At 44.1% G+C, this 19,250-nt stretch overlaps 1 protein-coding gene across 3 annotated transcripts in view; it reads left to right on the forward strand.

Annotated features, from left to right (window-relative positions):
• Window positions 1-19,250, forward strand: part of rapgefl1 (Rap guanine nucleotide exchange factor (GEF)-like 1) — a 106,884-nt gene that overhangs the window by 29,511 nt on the left and 58,123 nt on the right. For all 3 annotated transcript variants that reach the window (XM_048560265.2, XM_048560263.2, XM_048560264.2), the window contains one exon: window positions 478-1,060. In XM_048560265.2, the coding sequence (XP_048416222.1) occupies window positions 667-1,060 (394 nt within the window). In that variant the 5' untranslated portion in view covers window positions 478-666. The remainder of the gene's footprint in view (window positions 1-477; window positions 1,061-19,250) is intronic.

A 19,250-nucleotide genomic window follows, 5' to 3' on the forward strand; every position in this document is an offset into this window, starting at 1 on the left:
ATGGGGAGTGAATGTTGGGTAAGGGGGGGTAAATGTCATTCCTGGGAGGGTTTAAAATTTTGGCAATAAGTTTACCCTGAGATTCTGTTCCTCCTGGCACCTCATTACAGAGCAGCACGAGTGGGACCTGAGAAGCAGCTCCAGTGCATTATAATAGCAGTCAGATGTCAAACTTGGTGTTATCTGAAAAGGAATTTGGGATGCTTTGCAGACACGGATTGTGCGATCCAAATGCAAATCTTAGCTGCCCATTCATACAGAATGGTGAATGGCAGTGGGAGGGAGCGAAGGAAAGGTAACCAAATGAGGGGAGGATTTAAGGGGTTAAATTGAGAAGGACTTTGAAAGTCAGGCAGTTGAGTCTGTGGTAACTCCCTTTCTACTATTTTCAAGGTTTGGGACTCATTTTATTGATGAACACCTTTTCTGATTACTGCTATGTTGTTTTTGCCTTTTTTTTTCCCTCTCACCTACTAGTATCAGCTTGCAGACTGCCATGGAAATTCCTGTTTTGCTTCAAACAGTCAATGGGAGTGAACTGCCCTCCAGCATTGTGTTCGCCTTAGTTTGAAACAAACAGCTTCACGATGAGGTAGAGCCCCGCCCCGAAAAACATAGGCGTTCAGACTCGCTGAAAATCCTTCCTTCAGTCCCGATCAGTATTCCATGACGATGACAGGGATGAAGCAGATTGAGAAATTTCTGAAGAAACAGACCTCGACCCTGACCAGAAGCCGTGTGGAAAAGGACAGCATTTTCCCGGGGACCCTGAAGCGACGGCCGAGCGCTTCCAAAATACTCCCGTTCCTGAAGGATGCGGTTTCCAGCAGTGACAGCCCCAGCCCCAAAGATGAGTTTAGCCCAGACATTGGATGCCTGGAGAGCAAATGGACGGACACGGAGGACGACCTGACCAGTCCTTCCCTGTCGTCGGGAGAAATCAGCCCCAATGGGTCCACGCTCAGCAGTAAGTTGTGGCATCTCTCGGACACCCCCGAGAACATTGTGGAGCACGTGCTGGAGGGACTGCTGGAGACAACCAAGAACAGTGCGGATGCAGGTAAGTGCAAACACATTGTAAACGTCTAGGACGGAAGCAAGCAGCATCAGTGAGCCAGTCGAAATGGAGCATATTTCGGCAAGACTGTGGATTAGTGGTAATGTTACCACACCACTAATCCAGAGTCCCGGGCTGTTGCACGGATTTGAATGGGATATTGCCTTTAGTCATTAAGGCATTGACTCCAAGAGCGAAGAAGTTATGATGGAGCTGTTTATAGTCCTAGTTCAGCCACAGTTAGAGTGCAGTTCTGGTTGCCAGACAACAGGCAGGATGTGATTGCACTAGAAAGGGTGCAGAAGAGATTCACCTTGATGTTACCTGTCACCTATGAAGTGAAACTAGATACACTGGGGTTGTTATCCTTGAAGCAGAGAAGTCTGTGGGGAGAATCTGAGGAGCATGAACAGCCTAGATAAGTAGAAGGTTTTCCTTTCGTGGTGGGGTCATTAACCATGTGGAGCAGTTTTAAGGAAAGGAAATTCAGAGATGATTTAAGGAAAAATATTTTCAGCCAGTGGGTATCAGGAACTCTCAACATCTAAAAGGGTAGTACGTGGAGGAACCCAGAAGACAGTTAAGAAATATTTGGATGAACATTTGAAATGCAATTACTTCACAGTTCTACGGACAGGCCAAGTGCTGGAAAAAGAGATTAGACTAGCTAGATGCTTGATGACTGATGCAGGTATAATGGGCTGAAGAGACCCTTTTCATGCTGCAAAAGCTCTATGGCTCTCTGATTGTAATCCTATAATGGCAACCTTGTTGATTGTTGTGGAAATAAAAACCATCTGGTCTTTACAAAGAAGTATGCTTTCCTTGCCAGGTCTGGCCAGCTTCTGCCTCCAGACCCACAGCAGTGTGAAGGATGTTAACTTATGTCTAGGCATAGCTAGTGACTTCCACATCCCCTCTGTGGGTGATCAAAAAAAAATCAAGATCTGGTGATGGTGGGTGCGTGCATTTTGAGGACTGTATTGAGTATAATTTGAAAAACTAATTGATCAGATTTTTGGATCTGGATCCCTGTCAATTTCCACAATTCTGATGCTAACTTCCTTGGCTCCATACCAGAAAGCGCACATGCCGTGAAAGCACACTTAATGCTTGCCCAAGATACCAGCAAAATACTACAAGTGTTTCAGGCTTTCAAAGTGTCATACTAGTTCCAAGCCTTAAATGCCTTTTGGTTTTCTTTAAAAGATATTTTGCAATTGCTGGAATTATAGCCTTATATAAACAGGATGTGGCTCCCCATTGAACATGAGTGCTTCATCAGACACAAATTTGTGACAAAATACTAATTTTCCAAAACATTCAGCAAACTCAGATTAAATGAGTTACAGAGATAGTAGGAACTGGCGATGCTGGAGAATCTGAGATAACACGGTGTGAAGCTGGACAAACACAGCAGGCCAAGCAGCATCAGAGGAGCAGGAAAGTTGAAATTTCAGGTTGGGACCCTTCTTCACCTTCACATGGTGTTATCTTAGATTAAATGATCTGTTTCCCTCAAAACTTTGAGATGATCTAACGTTCCAGTGATTCCATTAACCCATTACAAAATAAGCTTGGTGATGGCGTGTGGATCACTTCAAAAAGGATTTTCTTTATGGGGGAAGGAATCGGTCTCATGGAGTTTTTCTCTGCTGTGTTCCTGTTATTGGTTTCTCTGGACAGGTGAGAGGCCGGTTGGGAATGGGCATTCACTTGGCTGCAGGTTTAAAAGCACCAACATCATGAGCACCTTGGGAAACCACCTCTGCTGTTAACTGGAATGCACCTGGCTGGTGGCAACCATCCCCCTTTGGGGAGAGATGGGCCATCTATTAGCATGTTCAACCATCGACATACTAGGAATATCCTTGATCAGAAACTTAAATAATGGGACCACAAGGTCAGATGCAGTGAATTCTGCAGCAAGTCACTATGTTCCTGACTTTCCAAGGCCTGGTTACCACTCTACAAAGCAAAGGTGAGGGGGGGAATGTCATGGAATGTGTTCACCTTGCTTGGGTGACTGCGGTTCCAATAACACTTGAAGTGTGACTCCATCCAAGACAAAACAGCCAACTGCATCAACACCCCCATCCATCACCATCACCTCAACCACTGGACCACAGTGTATACCATCTGTAATCTGCTCTGCCACAAGAGGTCATTGACAGCACCTTCCTGACCCATGACATATCTGTATCTTGTCAGTCTTTAGTTAGATAGCCCTGGCTAAGCTAGATAATAGAATCCCTACAGTGTGCAAACCGGCCCTTCAGCCCAACAAGTCCACACTGAACCTCTGAGCATCCCCCAATAACCCACCTAATCTACACCTCCCTGAACACTATGGGCAATTTAGCCTGGCCAATCCACCTAACCTGCACATCTTCGGACTGTGGGAGGAAACTGAAGTACACGAAGAAACCCATGCAGACACGGCGAGAACGTGCAAACTCCACACTGACAGTCACCTGAGGGTAGAATTGAACCCAGTTCCCTGGTGCTGTGAGGCAGCAGTGCTAACCACTGAGCCACTGTGCTGCCCATCTAGCTATGACTGCAGACAATTCGTCCCCTTGGGGACATAGTGTAATGGTAATGTCACTGGTGCAAAAATCCATAGGTACCAACTAATGCGCTCGGTACATGGGCTCAAATCCTAACAACCATCCCAGCTGGTCAAAATTAATTAATCCTATTCGCCACACAACTAGAAGGATATGAAGATTTTGGAGATGGTACAGCAATGGTTTACCAGGAGGTTGCCTGGTTTGGAGTGTATTAACTATGAGGAGAGATTGGACAAACTCGGTTTATTCACACTTGAAATTCAAAGGATGAGGTGTGACCTGATAGAAGTTTGCAATGTTATGGGAGGCAGTGATAGAATGGATAGCTGGAGTCTTTATTTTTCCCCAGGGTACAGATATCAGGTACTGGGGGACATTGGTTTCAGGTAATAAGGGAGTAAGTTTAGAGAAGATGTGGGAGGCAGGTTTTAAAAAGGGTGTTAAGTGCTTGGAGCATACTACCAGAGGAGAGGGTAGCAATGATGAAGAGGCATCTTGACAGACATATGAGTGGCAGGGAAAAGGGGGATAGAGACCACATAGAAACGAAAAGTTTTCAGTTTAGAGTGGCATCATGTTGGTGCCATATTGGTGCTCTGCGAGGCCTGTTCCTATGCTGTATATTCCTTTTGTTCCAAACCAGGCATGACCAGATATGTGGTCTGGCCTACAAGACTTCAGATCCTCAGTGATATGAGTTGACTGCCTTGGAAATGGTCCAGCTAGCTGCATAATTCGAGGGCAATTGGGGATGAGCAAAAGATGCTGGCCTTGTCATGGATACCCAAATCCCATGAAAGAATAAATGAAAAATTAAAAGTGGATGTGGTGATTTGAAGTGACAGAATAAGCCTGAGAAGGTGGAGAGATGCATACCAGGTGAATGTGAATGTATTCCAGGGAATCGGTTCAACCGCACGATGACAGTCCAATGTCCCCTCACAGCTGTTGGGCTGCTCCAAGATTCTGCCCAAGCTCATTGGCATGTAGACACATTGACATTCTGGTTTCAGGAGCCAATGCCACATTTGGACCTAGGCGACTTGCGGAACATGAAAATAGGTATTTTCCTAATCAACTTTTTCAGAGATGTTATTGAACGCCTCTGGAGCAGGTGGGACTTGAACCTGGGGCTCCTGGCTCAGGAGCACGGTCACTGCCACAGTGCCACAAAAGCCCTCTGCAGCAAGAATATTAGTAAGAGAGAGTATTGACAGCAACTGGTGGAGTTTGAATTCCAATTAACAATCATCTGGAATTGGGCAAGACAGTGGGATAGTGTTAAATGTAGCTCAGCTGGTAAATCAAGAGACCCAAGAAAATGCAGTGGAGCTGGGGGTTCAAATCCCATCACGGCAACTACTGGAATTCAAAGAAAAAGGCCACTTTTGAATGAGGAGGTCCAGGTTCAAGTCTCACCTGCTCCAGTGGTAACTTCTCTGAGTAGGTTGATTTTAAGTATATCTAAAAAGCAGAAATTGAAAGCTAGCCTCAGTAATGACACTACCAAACTACCACTGGTTGTCATAAAAACCCATCAGGCTCATCAATGTCCTTTTAGGGAAGGAAGTCTACCATCCTTACTTATTCTGACTGACGTGTGACTCCAAACCGTTGGCAATGTGATTCACTCTTAACTGAGATCTGAAATGGCTGAGAAAGCCACTAGTTCAAGGACAGTTACAGATGGGCAACAAGTGCAAACCTTGCCAGTAATGCCCAAAGACCATGGAAAGATAGGAAGCAAAATAAAAATGATGTGAGTAGTCATGTTAAAAGCCACACATACGCCCTCCTGTCTCTGGGTTCACATGAGATCAGAAACCTCATCCCTGATCTCTCCCAGTGTGGCTTTGAATGGTTCCCTCTGTGTTTATAAATTAATGCTGGGCGCATTAAAAAAATGTCTCTGGTAGCCGTGTACACCATGGGTGGTCTTGTTAATGGTTGCACATGTAGTTGAATGACTAGTGGCAGTATCCCAATTGTTAAGATATACAGTTCTGGCTTCAAGCCCCATTCCAAGACTTGCACACATCATCTTGGCTGACACTTCAATGCTGCACTGAGAGCATACTGCACTTCAGTAAAGAATGAACTGCCTATTCAGATGCAGTCAATGGGTGTGAAGTGCTTTGGGGCTTCTTGAGAGATGAGAAGAGACAAGAAATAACTACACACCCCTTTTTTTCTCTTGCAGACTGATAAAGAGCAAATGGATTTTCATTTTAACAGACCTTAATGTCTTTATTTCAAAGGAAATGAAGTGTAAACATTAGGGATATCTTGCTAGAGCTATACAAACCACACCTGCAAAACTGTGACTGTCTTGGTTTCCTTTATCTAGGAAAGGATTAACTGCCTTTGGAAGTGGTCTAGAGAAGATTCACTAGTTTGATCCCAGATATGGAAGGACTATTTTATGAAGAGAGATTGAGTGGGTTTGGCCTGTACTCATTGGAGTTTAGAAGAATGAGAAGAGACTTTATCAAGCATACAAAGTTTTTAGGGGCAAAAACTGAAATTGCTGGAGAGCTCAGTCAGTCTGGTCGCATCTGTGGCAAGAAAGCAGAGTCAACATTGCCAGTGTGGTGACTCTTCATCAAAACTTCAGGAATTCTAGATTCGTTTCAGATCTTCAGCATCTACACTTGTTTGTTTTGTTTTAAGGCTTGTAAGGGGTTTGACAGAGTGGATGTAGAGTTAGTTTACTCTTGTGGGAGAATCTCGGGCCAGAGGACACAACCTCAGAGTCCGGAGCCACCATTTAAAACAAAGAGTAGGAGGAATTTCCTCTCATGGAGGGTCATGAGCCTGTGGAATTCTTTATCTCAGAGGACTATTAAGGCTGAGACATTAGGTATATTCAAGCCTGAGATAGACAGGATTTTATTCCAGTAGGGGATCAAAGGTTGTGAGGGAAAAGGAAATTGAGAATTATCAGATCAGCCACAATCTAATTGCATGGCAGAGCAGACTTGATGGGCCAGATGGCCTACTTTTGCTCCTACATCTTATGGTTTTGATGTGAAGGATGTGTTTATTTGAATGCTCCTCCCCGGTTCCTTTTACTGTGGTGTCAAATACATTGTTCACTCTCTGTCAGATAAAAGAATACGACAGAAGTGATCTTGGGGAAATTGGCTGTTAAACACATGAGAACAATTAAAATTCCTGCAGGAAAAAATATTGAAAGCATAGCTTCCATAGATCTTGTACACAAAAGGAATATGTGGGATCTTCCTGTGTCAGTCATGGCTCAGTTGTTAGCTCACTTGCCTCTGAGCTTGAATCCCATTCCAGTACTTGAGCACAGAAATCCAGGCTGACACTCCTGTGGAGTGTTGAGGGAGTGCTACACTGTCAGAAATGTCATTTTTCAGATGAAGTGCAAAACTTGAGATCTTTATCTCTCTCCTCAGTTTGATGTAAAATGATTCTGAGGTGCTACTTTGAAGTACAGCAAGGGAGCTAGCCCCTGTGTTTTGGCTGTTTATGTATCATTCAATAACCATGACATGAAATAAAAGATCTTTGGGTCATGCTCTTCCTAGGACCTCATTGTGTGCACATCGACTGTCACATTTTCTACATCACAATAATGACTATACTTTCAAGTGTGTCATAGGCTTTGCAATATTTTGTCAAGATGTTGTATACTTTAATGTCTTTCTTTAAATGTTATTACTGCATTCATTTTCAGAGCAATCACAGGAAGATTCTGATGATGTATAGACCCTGCAATCACTGTTCTGAGAAAAGACATGATATAAAGCCCTGTTAAGAGTTGTCATTAATTGTACATTAAGCTTTCTATGTTATTGGACTGGCTTTGCAATGTGAACACTTTCCACATGTGGAAATTCAATTTGGCCCAGACACCAACTCAATAACAGCCACTTGTGACCTTTTACTTTCAGATTGCACCATCTTCAATAGTTTAATTATTTACTCAAGCATGCTATTGACTTAACGATTTCACACACGAGTTATACTATACAGTGTCTTACAAATGCAAGCTGTCATACTACACAAGATTAATATCTGTGTAGATCTTTTTGATGGGAGATAGCTACCTATATATTAGGGGATGATCTTCTAGAAGTTTATGAAATCACAAGGGGCATAGATGGGGTGAGGGGGTCTTTTTCCCTCGATTAAGGGTGTCCAAGACTAAAGGGTGAGGGGTTTAAGGTGAGGGAGGCAAGATTTAAAAGATTTTCACACAGAGGGTGATGCATGTATGGAGCAAGCTGCCAGAGGAAATGGTAGAGGCTGTTACAAATGCACATTTGAAAGGCATCTGGATGGGTATATGCATGGGAAGGGTTTAAAGGGATACAGGCCAAATGCTGGCAAATGGGACTAGATTGGTTTGGGATATGCGGTCGACATGGACAGGTTGGACTGAAGGGTCTGTTTCCATGCTGTATAACTCCAAGACTCTATGACTTTATATTAATGCAAAACCATACAATGGTGGGATGGGCTAGTTGGGGTGTGATTTAGTCGAAAGAGTAGGCTAGCAGCATGGGTTTGATCCCCTACACAGCCTGTGGCAATTCATGGAGGTTTTGACCCTTTACATTGTCACACAATTGTGGAGTAGTTCACCTCAACCTATGCATTGTCAATAACACTCTGTAATGCAGAAGGATGCCTATGTGTTTTGTGGACACTGGTGCTTTTACATTTTTTTTGTTTTCAAGAGGGAAATATAGTTCTTGGGGCTAAAGGGATCAAAAGGATTGGGGAGGAAATGGAGCACGGGACTGAAGTTAAATGATCAGCCGTGATCATATTGAATGGCAGAACCGGCTGGACGGGCCGAATAGCCTATTCTGGCTCCTAGTTTCTATGTTCCTATGTTAAAGTTACATTTCATTGTTGTGTTTTGTACCTTGTCTATCAGTGTCCAATATCTATCCACGTCAATTCTGCTGCATGTAGAGAAACTCACTGCTGGGCTAATCTCTCAAAACGATCCACATCCGCAAGTGATCTCCTTTCAGCTTTGTGTCAAACTTCTAACCACAGGTTGTACTCCAGGCGGTGATTTACCAAGTTTGAATGTGATGCTGACACTCAGTGCAACAAGTAAAGTGTTTCATTCCCTCAAGCTGGCTTCTGTCTCTGCAGTCAATGGAATCATTCACCCAAAAATTGCCGAATAATGAACTCACGCTATCCTTGGATCTAATGCACTCTGTAAGAAAGCATTAATATGCAGTGATTAGTTGAATAATCACCGTGGAACATAGGTGGATCTTTGCCCAGGTTCCCACGGGAACCGCAGGTGGCCTTTCAGAGACTTTGGCCCATCCTGCCATTCAGTATGATTGTGGCTGCTCTCCCAGAGTTCCTCACGGGGACTAGGCCAGCCTGTCAAACTTGAACCCGTGGACTCAAGGTTAACTGTTGTGTTTTAAGGGTCTACCATTCTCAATATAAGGTGAAAGTGCAAATTTATACTTGCGTTCAAGCCCACATGATGTGAATGACACCGTGTAGATTCGACAGTCAAGAAGGCACAGCAACGCCTCTTCCTCAGGCTGCTCAGGAAATTTGGCATGTCCATTGGGACCCCCACCAACTTCTCTAGGCGCACCGTTGAAAGCATACTGTCTGGGTGCGTACCAGCCTGGTGTGGCAACTGCTCTGCCCAAGACTGTACGAAACTACAGAAGGTGATGTTCCCAGCCCAGATCATCTCGGAAGCCAACCTTCCCTCCTTGGACTCTATTTACATGGTTCACTGACGTGGAAAGGATGCCAACATCATCAAAGACCCATCGCACCCTGGTAATGGTCTCCTACAACCTCTTCCATCAGGCATAAGATACGGAATGTCCACACCAGTGGGTTCAGTGGCAGCTTCTTCCCAGCCAATATCAGATTGATGAACGGACTGTCTAGCCTCAAATAACGCTGATCTTGCTAACTTTGATCTCACCTAGTGCACACCCCAGTAAGCTGCAAGCCTCTGTCTTAGTCTTTTTGATCTGTACATCCTTTGCTTCCTATGATCTGCCTGAATCGCTCATAAACAAAACTCTTCACTGTATTTTGGTGCACATGATGATAAATCAATCAATCACTCAAAGTATTAATTTAGGGTACTATTCAGACAGCATAAATACAACACGAAACAAAGTAAAAGAGGGCACAGTGTATGCTGAGCTGTTCAGTTTGTACAGTCTCCTGGATGCATCAGCTAAACTCACTTGTTGTTGTTGTTGAAGGTGGGGAATGATTAAACAGGCACTAAGTTACAGGTTCTCCGTGGTCCTGTATTACACAGAGCAGACTGGCTGCTATATGTGCTGAGTATCTGCTTCAGCTTGCTTCTTTCACTGAGGCCTGCATTTAACTGCTTTCTTTTAAAGTAAATAATCATTGCTCAGGATTGCTGTCTGTGTATAAATCACCAGCTATGAAAGTAAATTATCACCTACAGCCAAAGTGATGGGCTGAGTTTCACCAGTCGTTTGGAGACAGGCTGGGAGAATGAAGGCTGACAACATGGCACAGGTTGGCAGTCCTGAGGGCATCCTACCCCCCACCATGCAATTTTGCCAAGGGCATGTTTGCATCTAACTGACCCACTGATAGTCAATTAAGGGCATCTTCCTGCCTCCCGTAAATTTTAACCAACGTATGGAGAGGCCACCACATATGGAGAGGTCACCACAATGTGAACTCCAGTAGCCTCCCTGTGGGCTGGGTGCACGGAAGACTATGCTTGCCTTTCTTTGTCAGGCACTCTTCACCCCCTAGAGGGGGCACCTGGTGACACTGAGTGAGCAGACTGATGACAACAGTATTTCCTGCCCTCAAAAACCCCTCCCAACCCCAATTCCTTCGCTCATTGGAGCCTGTCTAACCAATCCTTACTCCGAGGCCATAGATCCATGTATTTGATTCATTTACGGGATATGAACATTGAACAGCATTTTATTGTCCTTCCCTAATTCTCTTTGAAAGAGAACCAGAACCTTGATCTGCCGCTGACCGTGTGGTGTAGGAGCACCCACCTGGCTGTAATTGAATTGTGAAGCTGTCAGGTCACTAATGTGCCTTTACCCTCCTGGTGCAGTTCCAACGGAAGTCTCCTTAGTTTAAAGGATCACTGAATTGACAGTTTAGTCTGGGAAGGAAGTGTAGTTGGGGCAAAAGCAATATGTCACTGGTGTGTTATTTGCAAGGATAGTTTCAAGAATGAGAAATTTATGAAACTTGGAAAGTTATGAGATTGAAGAATTGGCCAAGTGAGTATACTTGGAGATTTGGTTCAACACAGGAAATCCAGTGCAGAGGAGGAAAGAAGACCTCTAAATTAGGTTTACTGCAAGAAGTAAAGTCTCGAGAGGGAGAGCTGAATGCAAGAGGATAAAAGGTGTTGAGGTTGTACAGGACATTAGTGAGGTCTTTTCTGCAGTACTCTGTGCAATTCTGGTTGTCCTGCTATAGGAAGGATATTATTACATGGGACAGCATTCAGAAAAGATTTGCCAGGAATGGACGGTTAGAAATATTAGAAACAGGCTCAGTTGGCTGAACTAACAAGGCGTAGAGCTGGATGAACACAGCAGGCCAAGCAGCATCAGATGAGCAGGAAACCTAGACCATTTTACCGAAATATGGGAGGGGAAGGGGGGTGTCTGAAATAAATAGGGAGAGAGGGGGAGGCGGGTGGAAGGTGGATGGAGGAGAAGATAGGTGGAGAGGAGACAGACAGGTCGGAGAGGCGGGGATGGAGCCATTAAAGGTGAGTATACATGGGGAGTTAGGTCAGCGCATGGAGAACGGACAGGTCAGTGAGGGCGGGGAATGAGGCTAGTCGGTAGGAGATGGGGGTGGGGCTTGAGGTGGGAGGAGGGGTTAGGTGGGAGGAAGGACACGTTAGGGAGGCGGTGACAAGCTGGGTTGGGATGCGGTAGAGGGACGGGAGATTTTGAAGCCTGCGAAGTCCGTGTTACCATTGGACTGCAGGGTTCCCAAGCAGAATATGAGATTTGTGACACACTGTGACACCCTACAGTGTACATTCAATTCCCACACTGGCTGAAGTTCCCGTGAAGGACTGTCATTCCCATTCTCTCCCCTCACCTGAGGCATAGTGACCCTCCGGTTAAACCATTGCCAGTCGTGTCTCTCTAATGAGAGAGAGCAGCCCTGTGTTCCAGCTGGACTGTGGTGACTTCACCTTTACTTTTTAGATCAGTTGAAAGTGAAGAATTCTGTTGCTTTTGAGCCTTCACTCGCTTTCCGTTATTGAGAAAATTAGTCATTCTGTGTGTTTTAGAAGAGTGCTTTATTACCAAGGGTACTTGTTTATTACTAAGGGTACTTGGTAATGAGCACTCCCGAGCATTCTGCCAAATTCTCCCTCTTTTGTCGACATCAGTTTCCCACTTGTTAAATCAAATGTGCATCGCATTGCTACAATTTCTCATGTTTCATAACTCTGGGAGACTATTCTCTCACACGGGTAATAATGAGGGGTGTGCATTTATTTTAATTGTACAGCCCCAAAACTCTCCATTGTCACCATTGTAAATGTTAAGATGATAACAGTTCATTAAACTATTAAAGTCTAGCCAGGATAAATCCCTTAAGTCCTGTAACTAGTCCTAGTCTCCCATTACATTATTAATAACGGGGAAAAGCTGTCACAGCTTGCTGTGCTGTCAAGCAGTTAGGTAAGGATGCCTGGGATCAGCTACACACATACCCAATCTGTACTGAGCCATAGTCTCCTACATCTTCCTTGTGATGACACTGAACACACTAATTGTTGAATGGTCTCCTTTATCTCTTATTTTTTATCAGATTTCAATTATATAACTTTGCAACACCCTCCCCTCTTGCTCCAGCCATTGACAAATTTTCTAGAAAGAGCTGTGGTTGAAGCCAGTCTCATTTTTTTTATCAGTTTATGTCCTGCTCTTCGCCTCAGACCATTTTTCAATACTTTATGGGGATATGGGCACTGCTGATGAGGCCACCGTTTGTTGCCATTTTTGTATTTGCTCTCAAACTGAGTATCATCTTTTATCCATTTCATAGGGCAGGTAGGACTCAGCCACATTGCTGTGGGTCTGGAGTCACATATAGACCAGAGTAGATAAAGGTGGAAGATTTGTGTTTGCCCTGTTACCAGTATCTTCCCTTTTTGAATCTGAACTGATGCTTCTATTTATCAGACACAAACACATTCCTTTTACCTTCTCAATTCTTCTCATTTCTTCTCATTTCTTCTTTGCAGGCTTCAGTTTCAGAATCTCTAGCTGCCTTCTGCATTCCTTTTGTTTCTTCCTTGTGTAGCCTCTCTATCTCCGATTTCTAAGCACGTACAAACATTTTAAGTACTGATGTTTGTCTCTGCTCGAATTATGTTTGAACAGACTGTCAGCCTCTGAGTAAATATTCTACTCGTTCAAATGCCAATGCAGTCTGATTCTTTTGGAGATTTTGGTTGCAATATTTTTCTTGGCTGAGGCTTATATTGTGTGTTTATTTACCTGTTCATTGTCTAGGTAATTTATCGATGTCCCAGCCAGCAGCGCCCAAATCCCACAAATGAACTTAAACTATCTTGTTGCTTGTGAGCCACATCCCTGGGAGAACAGTTACTCTATTAGGCCATGTCTTGAGTTACAAGCCACCAGACTGACTAAATAGTAAATGGAAAAGTAGCAATAATAATCTGTAGATTTACAGTACACTCCATTGCAATAAAGACTGTTTTCGAGGTCCCTTAAATATTATTGCTCAAACTCCTTTACTGTCCCAGTAAATGCCATCTACAAAATAGCTTCTAATTATAGATCCACTTTTTTGCATTCTTTACTAAACATATTTTCATTTTCTTGCTTAATTCTGTAGTAAAATCTTCTAGAAGCTTGGAATACCTAGGACAAAAGTGAAAAACGCGGCAGAGGAGAAGTGTTTAAACAGATATGTTTCCTATTGAATCAGCAACATTTTAATAACCTTATTTCATTCATATTGGTTTAAGTGAGGAATTACTGCAGTTGCAGTCCTGACTCTGCTAAGATCAAAATGAATAAATATTGCTAGTAAATATTGATTAGGGATGTGTAGAAATTGCCTTTCCCAGTGACAGTCGCAACCCTATGAAAAGAATAAAACAAAATATTGGCTGTGCTGAACTTCAGTGCGAAGTGAACTTGACTGCAAAGATCCCAAATATAAACTCATGGTTCACTTTTATAATTTATTCAATGAATCACCTGATTGAGGATCACCTGAATAGTATCTCTCTTGATCAGGGCTATTGCAGGCTTCAGCGAGACATTGACAGTATGCAGAGGTGGGCTGAGAAATGGCAGATGGAGTTCAACCTGGATAAATGCGAGGTGATGCATTTTGTAAGGTCAAACTTAAATGCTGAATATTGGATTAAAGGCAGATTCTCGGCAGTGTATAGGAACAGCGGGATCTTGGTGTTCAAGTGCATAGTTCCCTCAAAGTTGCCACACAAGCGGATAAGGGTGTTAAGAAATCAGATGGTGTTTTGGCTTTCATTAACAGGGGGATCGAGTTTAAGAGCCGCGAGGTTATGCTGCAGCTCTACAAAACCCTGGTGAGACCACACTGGAATATTGTGTCCAGTTCCGGTTGCCCTATTATAGGAAAGATGTAGAGGCTTTGGAGAGGGTGCAAAGGAAGTTTACCAGGTTGAGGAGGTTGACTGAGCTCGGACTTTTCTCTCTGGAGAGAAGGAGGAAGAGAGGTGACCTGATCGAGGTGTACAAGGTAATGAGAGGCATGGATAGAGTCGATAGCAGAGACCTTTCCCCAGGGCAGGATTGACTGCCACGAGGCATAGTTTTAAGGTGTTAGGAGGAAGGTATGGAGGAGAAGTCAGAGGGAGGTTCTTCATCCAGAGAGTTGTGAGTGCATGGAATACTTTGCCAGTGGTAGTGGTGGAAGCAGAGCCATTAGTGACAGTTAAGCGACTGCTGGACATGCACATGGACAGCAGTGAATTGAGGGGAATGTAAGTTAGGTTCGGTTATTTTTGGATTGGGATTATTCCACGGCACAACATCGTAGGCCGAAGGGCCTGTACTGTGCTATACTTTTCTATGTTCTATAATTCAGGATTGTTAACATCAACAGTTTAACATCATTTTAAGAACTGTTCATAAGTGAAGCCCACAAAACAAGAAGGTGAGTCTGTAATCAAAGACAGTGCAAGCTAGGAGAAACTTGACCTATAACATGGACAATTCAGTAATGAGTAAGTTACTGAAATCTTGCACAAAGAGTGGATGAATACCTCACTATTTCTCCAACGCTGGGAACTGAGAGACTCTGCAATCAGGGTAAAGTCTTTTACCTTTTTAGTTTTGTGTTATTTGTCTGACAGGCACAATTGATAAGTAGATACGTTTTGGGAAAAAGTTGTGGCATGTGGTTTCTCTCCATTAGGCTTGGAGTTTGTAATTACAGAGTACCTTCTAGGCCAGAACCCGACAGGCCTATACCAGTGTTTATGGTCTGGAAAAAATTCTCCCAACTTTGTCAAGTTCTATCAACATTTTCTTCTGTTACTGTCTCCATTTTGTCTTTACTTAGCATGGATGTGGAAGCATGTCCTGTTCATTTACTCTATAAAATCCTTCATGACGAGATCTATATTGTTATGTATGTCCCTCAGTCGCTTCAATCCTCCCCTCGACATTACAGGCAAGATGTTACCTCACTAAAGAGTATTGACTAACATCGTTAAAAATCATCCCCACTTCACGGGGTTGTTGTTTGCATCTTCCCCATGCCTGTTTTTCTCTTGTCATAACATGGGGCCCAGAACAGTTTGCAGTACCTCCAAGTGTGGTCTAATGAACAGCCAAGGTTCTGGATGAAGTTAACGTAGCTTGTCTGCTCTTCAATTCTGTCATTGCAGTAATAAAGCTCAATTTTCGTACTTTTATAGCCTTAATGACATGGGTTGCTACTTTTAACGAGCTTTGCACTTGCACCAACAGATCTCTTTTAGATACTTAAAATTCCAAAGATTTGCCTTCTTATTCTTCCCACCAATAAGTGTACCCTCACAATTCCTGCACTGAACTTAAATTGACTTTATATTGATGACCAAGTTGAAATACAATTCATTCCTTGTCTCAAGAAACTTTGTCTTAATTTACCAAAGCATGTTAGAACAAGCACACATTAAGAGGATAGTGTGCATAAGAATTATGATTAATGGTGCTGTCATTTACAAGTGGGTATTAATTAATGTAAGTGTTCATTTGAAAGACTGTGAGTAATGGTTTGTGCCAGTAAATGTTACTGTATAAATAAAGTTCAATGATAACGTGTTCAATGTAAATATAACCAGACTTAGTCACAATAGTGGAGTGAGAGAGTAAATGTGGTGTTAGGGATCAGTGGGTTCCCCTTGGGTCCATTTCCCACACTGTGCTGAGGTAAAGACCTAATTGGTGAGGATCCTGTTCTCCCTAATGAAATATGGTCAATTTCACACATCCCACTGCATTCCGTTCTCCTCAGGAAATCTCTCAGGATTAGGGATGACTTATTTCCACGATGACTGTGTGTGTTCTGAAGTCCGATGCGTGATCTGTAGACCTGTCAGATGCAGGGGGTGTGGGCTGGAAGGCTGGAGAGATTGTTTGGGCGTTTCTTGCGCACCATTAGTTGCCTCAACTTCACCTCGGCTCGCACCCAATGACATTTCCCAATGCGTATGATGCTTTGAGTGAGCTACCTTCATCTTGTTCATCGGAAAGCCAGGGTCTCTGAGTTGGCAGGCATGTGTGATCTCTTTGGAAATGTTTTGAATCTATCTCTAAATCATTTCCCCTCACCTCCTGGGAGATCTTCTTCCAGGATCCTGGTGTTCTTCAGTTAGTGATAGCTCTTCTGTGTTCCTTGGGTATCCAGTGGCCATTGTTAGAAAGGCCATGCATGTAGTCATTTAATGAAAGTGGTCTCAGTTACACTGCGATCATAGTCAAATAACTATTAATGCTCAGTGATCTTCTCTCAGATACAGAGATGAGACAGTTGCAGAAGACACTGGAAGGGATTTAGTCAACACCTCCAGTGAAGTAGAAGTGAGTGGGGGAGAGAATAGGAAAAAAACCAAAATGAGAAGCAATTAGACACTGACAAAATGCCACGGCCATCTTTGTGTGAGATTTCGGGTCAGATATGCCCAAGTTATCACCAGCTCCAGGTGGATATCCCCAATCATTAAGCTCCCAGGGAGGAGGGATGAAAGGACTCCCCTCCTTTATTCAACTGCCGCCTCATTTGTTCACAACAGGGTTAATTAAACAGGGATAATGGGAACTGCAGATGCTGGAGAATCCAAGATAGTAAAGTGTGAAGCTGGATGAAGACAGCAGGCCAGGCAGCATCTCAGGAGCACAAAAGCTGACGTTTCGGCCCTAGACTCTTCTTCAGAGAGGGGGATGGGGAGAGGGTTCTGGAATAAACAGGGAGAGAGGGGGAGGTGGGCCGAAGATGGAGAGGAGAGTATAGGTGGGGAGGTAGGGAGGGGATAGGTCAGTCCAGGGAAGACTGACAGGTCAAGGAAGTGGGATGAGGTTAGTAGGTAGGAAATGGAGGTGCGGCTTGGGGTGGGAGGAAGGGATGGGTGAGAGGAAGAACAGGTTAGGGAGGCAGAGACAGGCTGGGCTGGTTTCGGGATGCAGTGGGGGGAGGGGATGAGCTGGGCTGGTTTTGGGATGTGGTGGGGGAAGGGGAGATTTTGAAGCTGGTGAAGTCCACATTGATACCCTTGGGCTGCAGGGTTCCCAAGCGGAATATGTGTTGCTGTTCCTGCAACCTTTGGGTGGCATCATTGTGGCACTGCAGGAGGCCCATGATGAACATGTCATCTAGAGAATGGGAGGGGGAGTTGAAATGGTTTGCGACTGGAAGGTGCAGTTGTTTATTGCGAACCGAGCGGAGGTGTTCTTCAAAGCGGTCCCCAAGCCTCCGCTGGTTTCCCCAATGTAGAGGAAGCCACACCGGGTACAATGGATACAGTATACCACGTTGGCAGATGTGCAGGTGAACCTCTGCTTAATATGGAAAGTCATCTTGGGGCCTGGGATAGGGGTGAGGGAGGAGGTGTGGGGGCAAGTGTAGCACATCCTGCAGTTGCAGGGGAAGGTGCCGGGTGTGTTGGGGTTGGAGGGCAGTGTGGAGCGAACAAGGGATTCACGGAGAGAGTGGTCTCTCCGGAAAGCAGACAAGGGTGGGGATGGAAAAATATCTTGGGTGGTGGGGTCAGATTGTAGATGGCGGAAGTGGATTAAACAGGAATCACTTCCCTTGTGACTTTCTCCCAGACCCGAATGAATTTGTCTTAAAAGCAGCCAGTTCAACCAGGATGTCTTGAATTAACAAGAGAGTGAGTTTATTCATCAGTAAACACGAGGAAAAATAAAAACGCCATACATGGACAGAGGTCAAAGATAGTGGAACATTGATAGTCGAACAGTTGAGTCTGGGATTCTTGGCTTTTGCAGCTCAGTTAAGATCTTTTTGCTCACTTTTTACATGGCTGGTTTGCAGCACACAGAGTGAGAGAGTCCTTCTTTGGCCCTCATTCCTTCTGACAGATGAGCTGGTTAGTTGGCTTCTCGCGCTCAGAGTGAGAGATTTCTTTTACCTGAAATATGTGTGACAAGTGGGTGATCCTTTAGCTGTAACCTTCAAAGCAGATGGCACTCAAACACAGTTTATAACACACAAACCCTGGTCTACAACCACACGGACCAGGGTATAGTCAGTTTGCATGCCTCTTAGTTTGTTTTACACGGCATGGAACATAGAACAGAACAGCACAGTGCAGGCCCTTTGGCCCATGATGTTGTGCCACTCTATTATCTTCAGATCAATCTACCCTGCATACCCTACATTTTACTATTCTCCATGTGCCTATCCAAGAGTCGCTTAAAAGTCTCTAAAGTATCTGACTCCACTACCATTACTGGCAGTACATTCCACACACCCACCACTCTGTGTAAGGAACCTACCTCTGACATCTCCCCTATACCTTCCTCCAATCACCTTAAAATTATGCCCATTCGTAATAGTCATTTCTGCCCTGGGAAAAAGTATCTGGCTATCTACTCTATCTATGCCTCTTATCATCTTGTACACCCCTATCAAATTGCCTCTCGTCCTTCTTCGCTCCAATGATAAAAGCCCTACCTCCCTAAACCTTTCCTCGTAAGATCTGCCCTCTAGACCATGTAGCATCCTGGTAAATCTCCTCTGCATGCTCTCTAAAGCTTCCACATCGTTCCTATAATGGGGCAACCAGAACAGATCACGATATTCCAAGTGTGGTCTAACTCGGGCGATATAGAACTGCAGCTTAACCTCACAGCTCTTAAACTCAATTCCCCTGTCTACCAAAGTCAACACACCAAACACCTTTTTTAAAACCCTATCAATTTATTTGGGAAAAGTTTTTTTTAAAAATGCTAAAACAAATCTCTGCAAGATGTAGCTTTCTGCTGAGAGCAGGGGGAATAGCCAACCATCTCATCTCTTCCTGTTACATCTCTGTCTCCGGGTTTGATGTTCCTGACACTCTATGCTGT

The sequence above is a fragment of the Stegostoma tigrinum genome, chromosome 31, assembly GCF_030684315.1.
Source record: "Stegostoma tigrinum isolate sSteTig4 chromosome 31, sSteTig4.hap1, whole genome shotgun sequence".
Taxonomy (NCBI): Eukaryota; Metazoa; Chordata; class Chondrichthyes; order Orectolobiformes; family Stegostomatidae; genus Stegostoma; species Stegostoma tigrinum.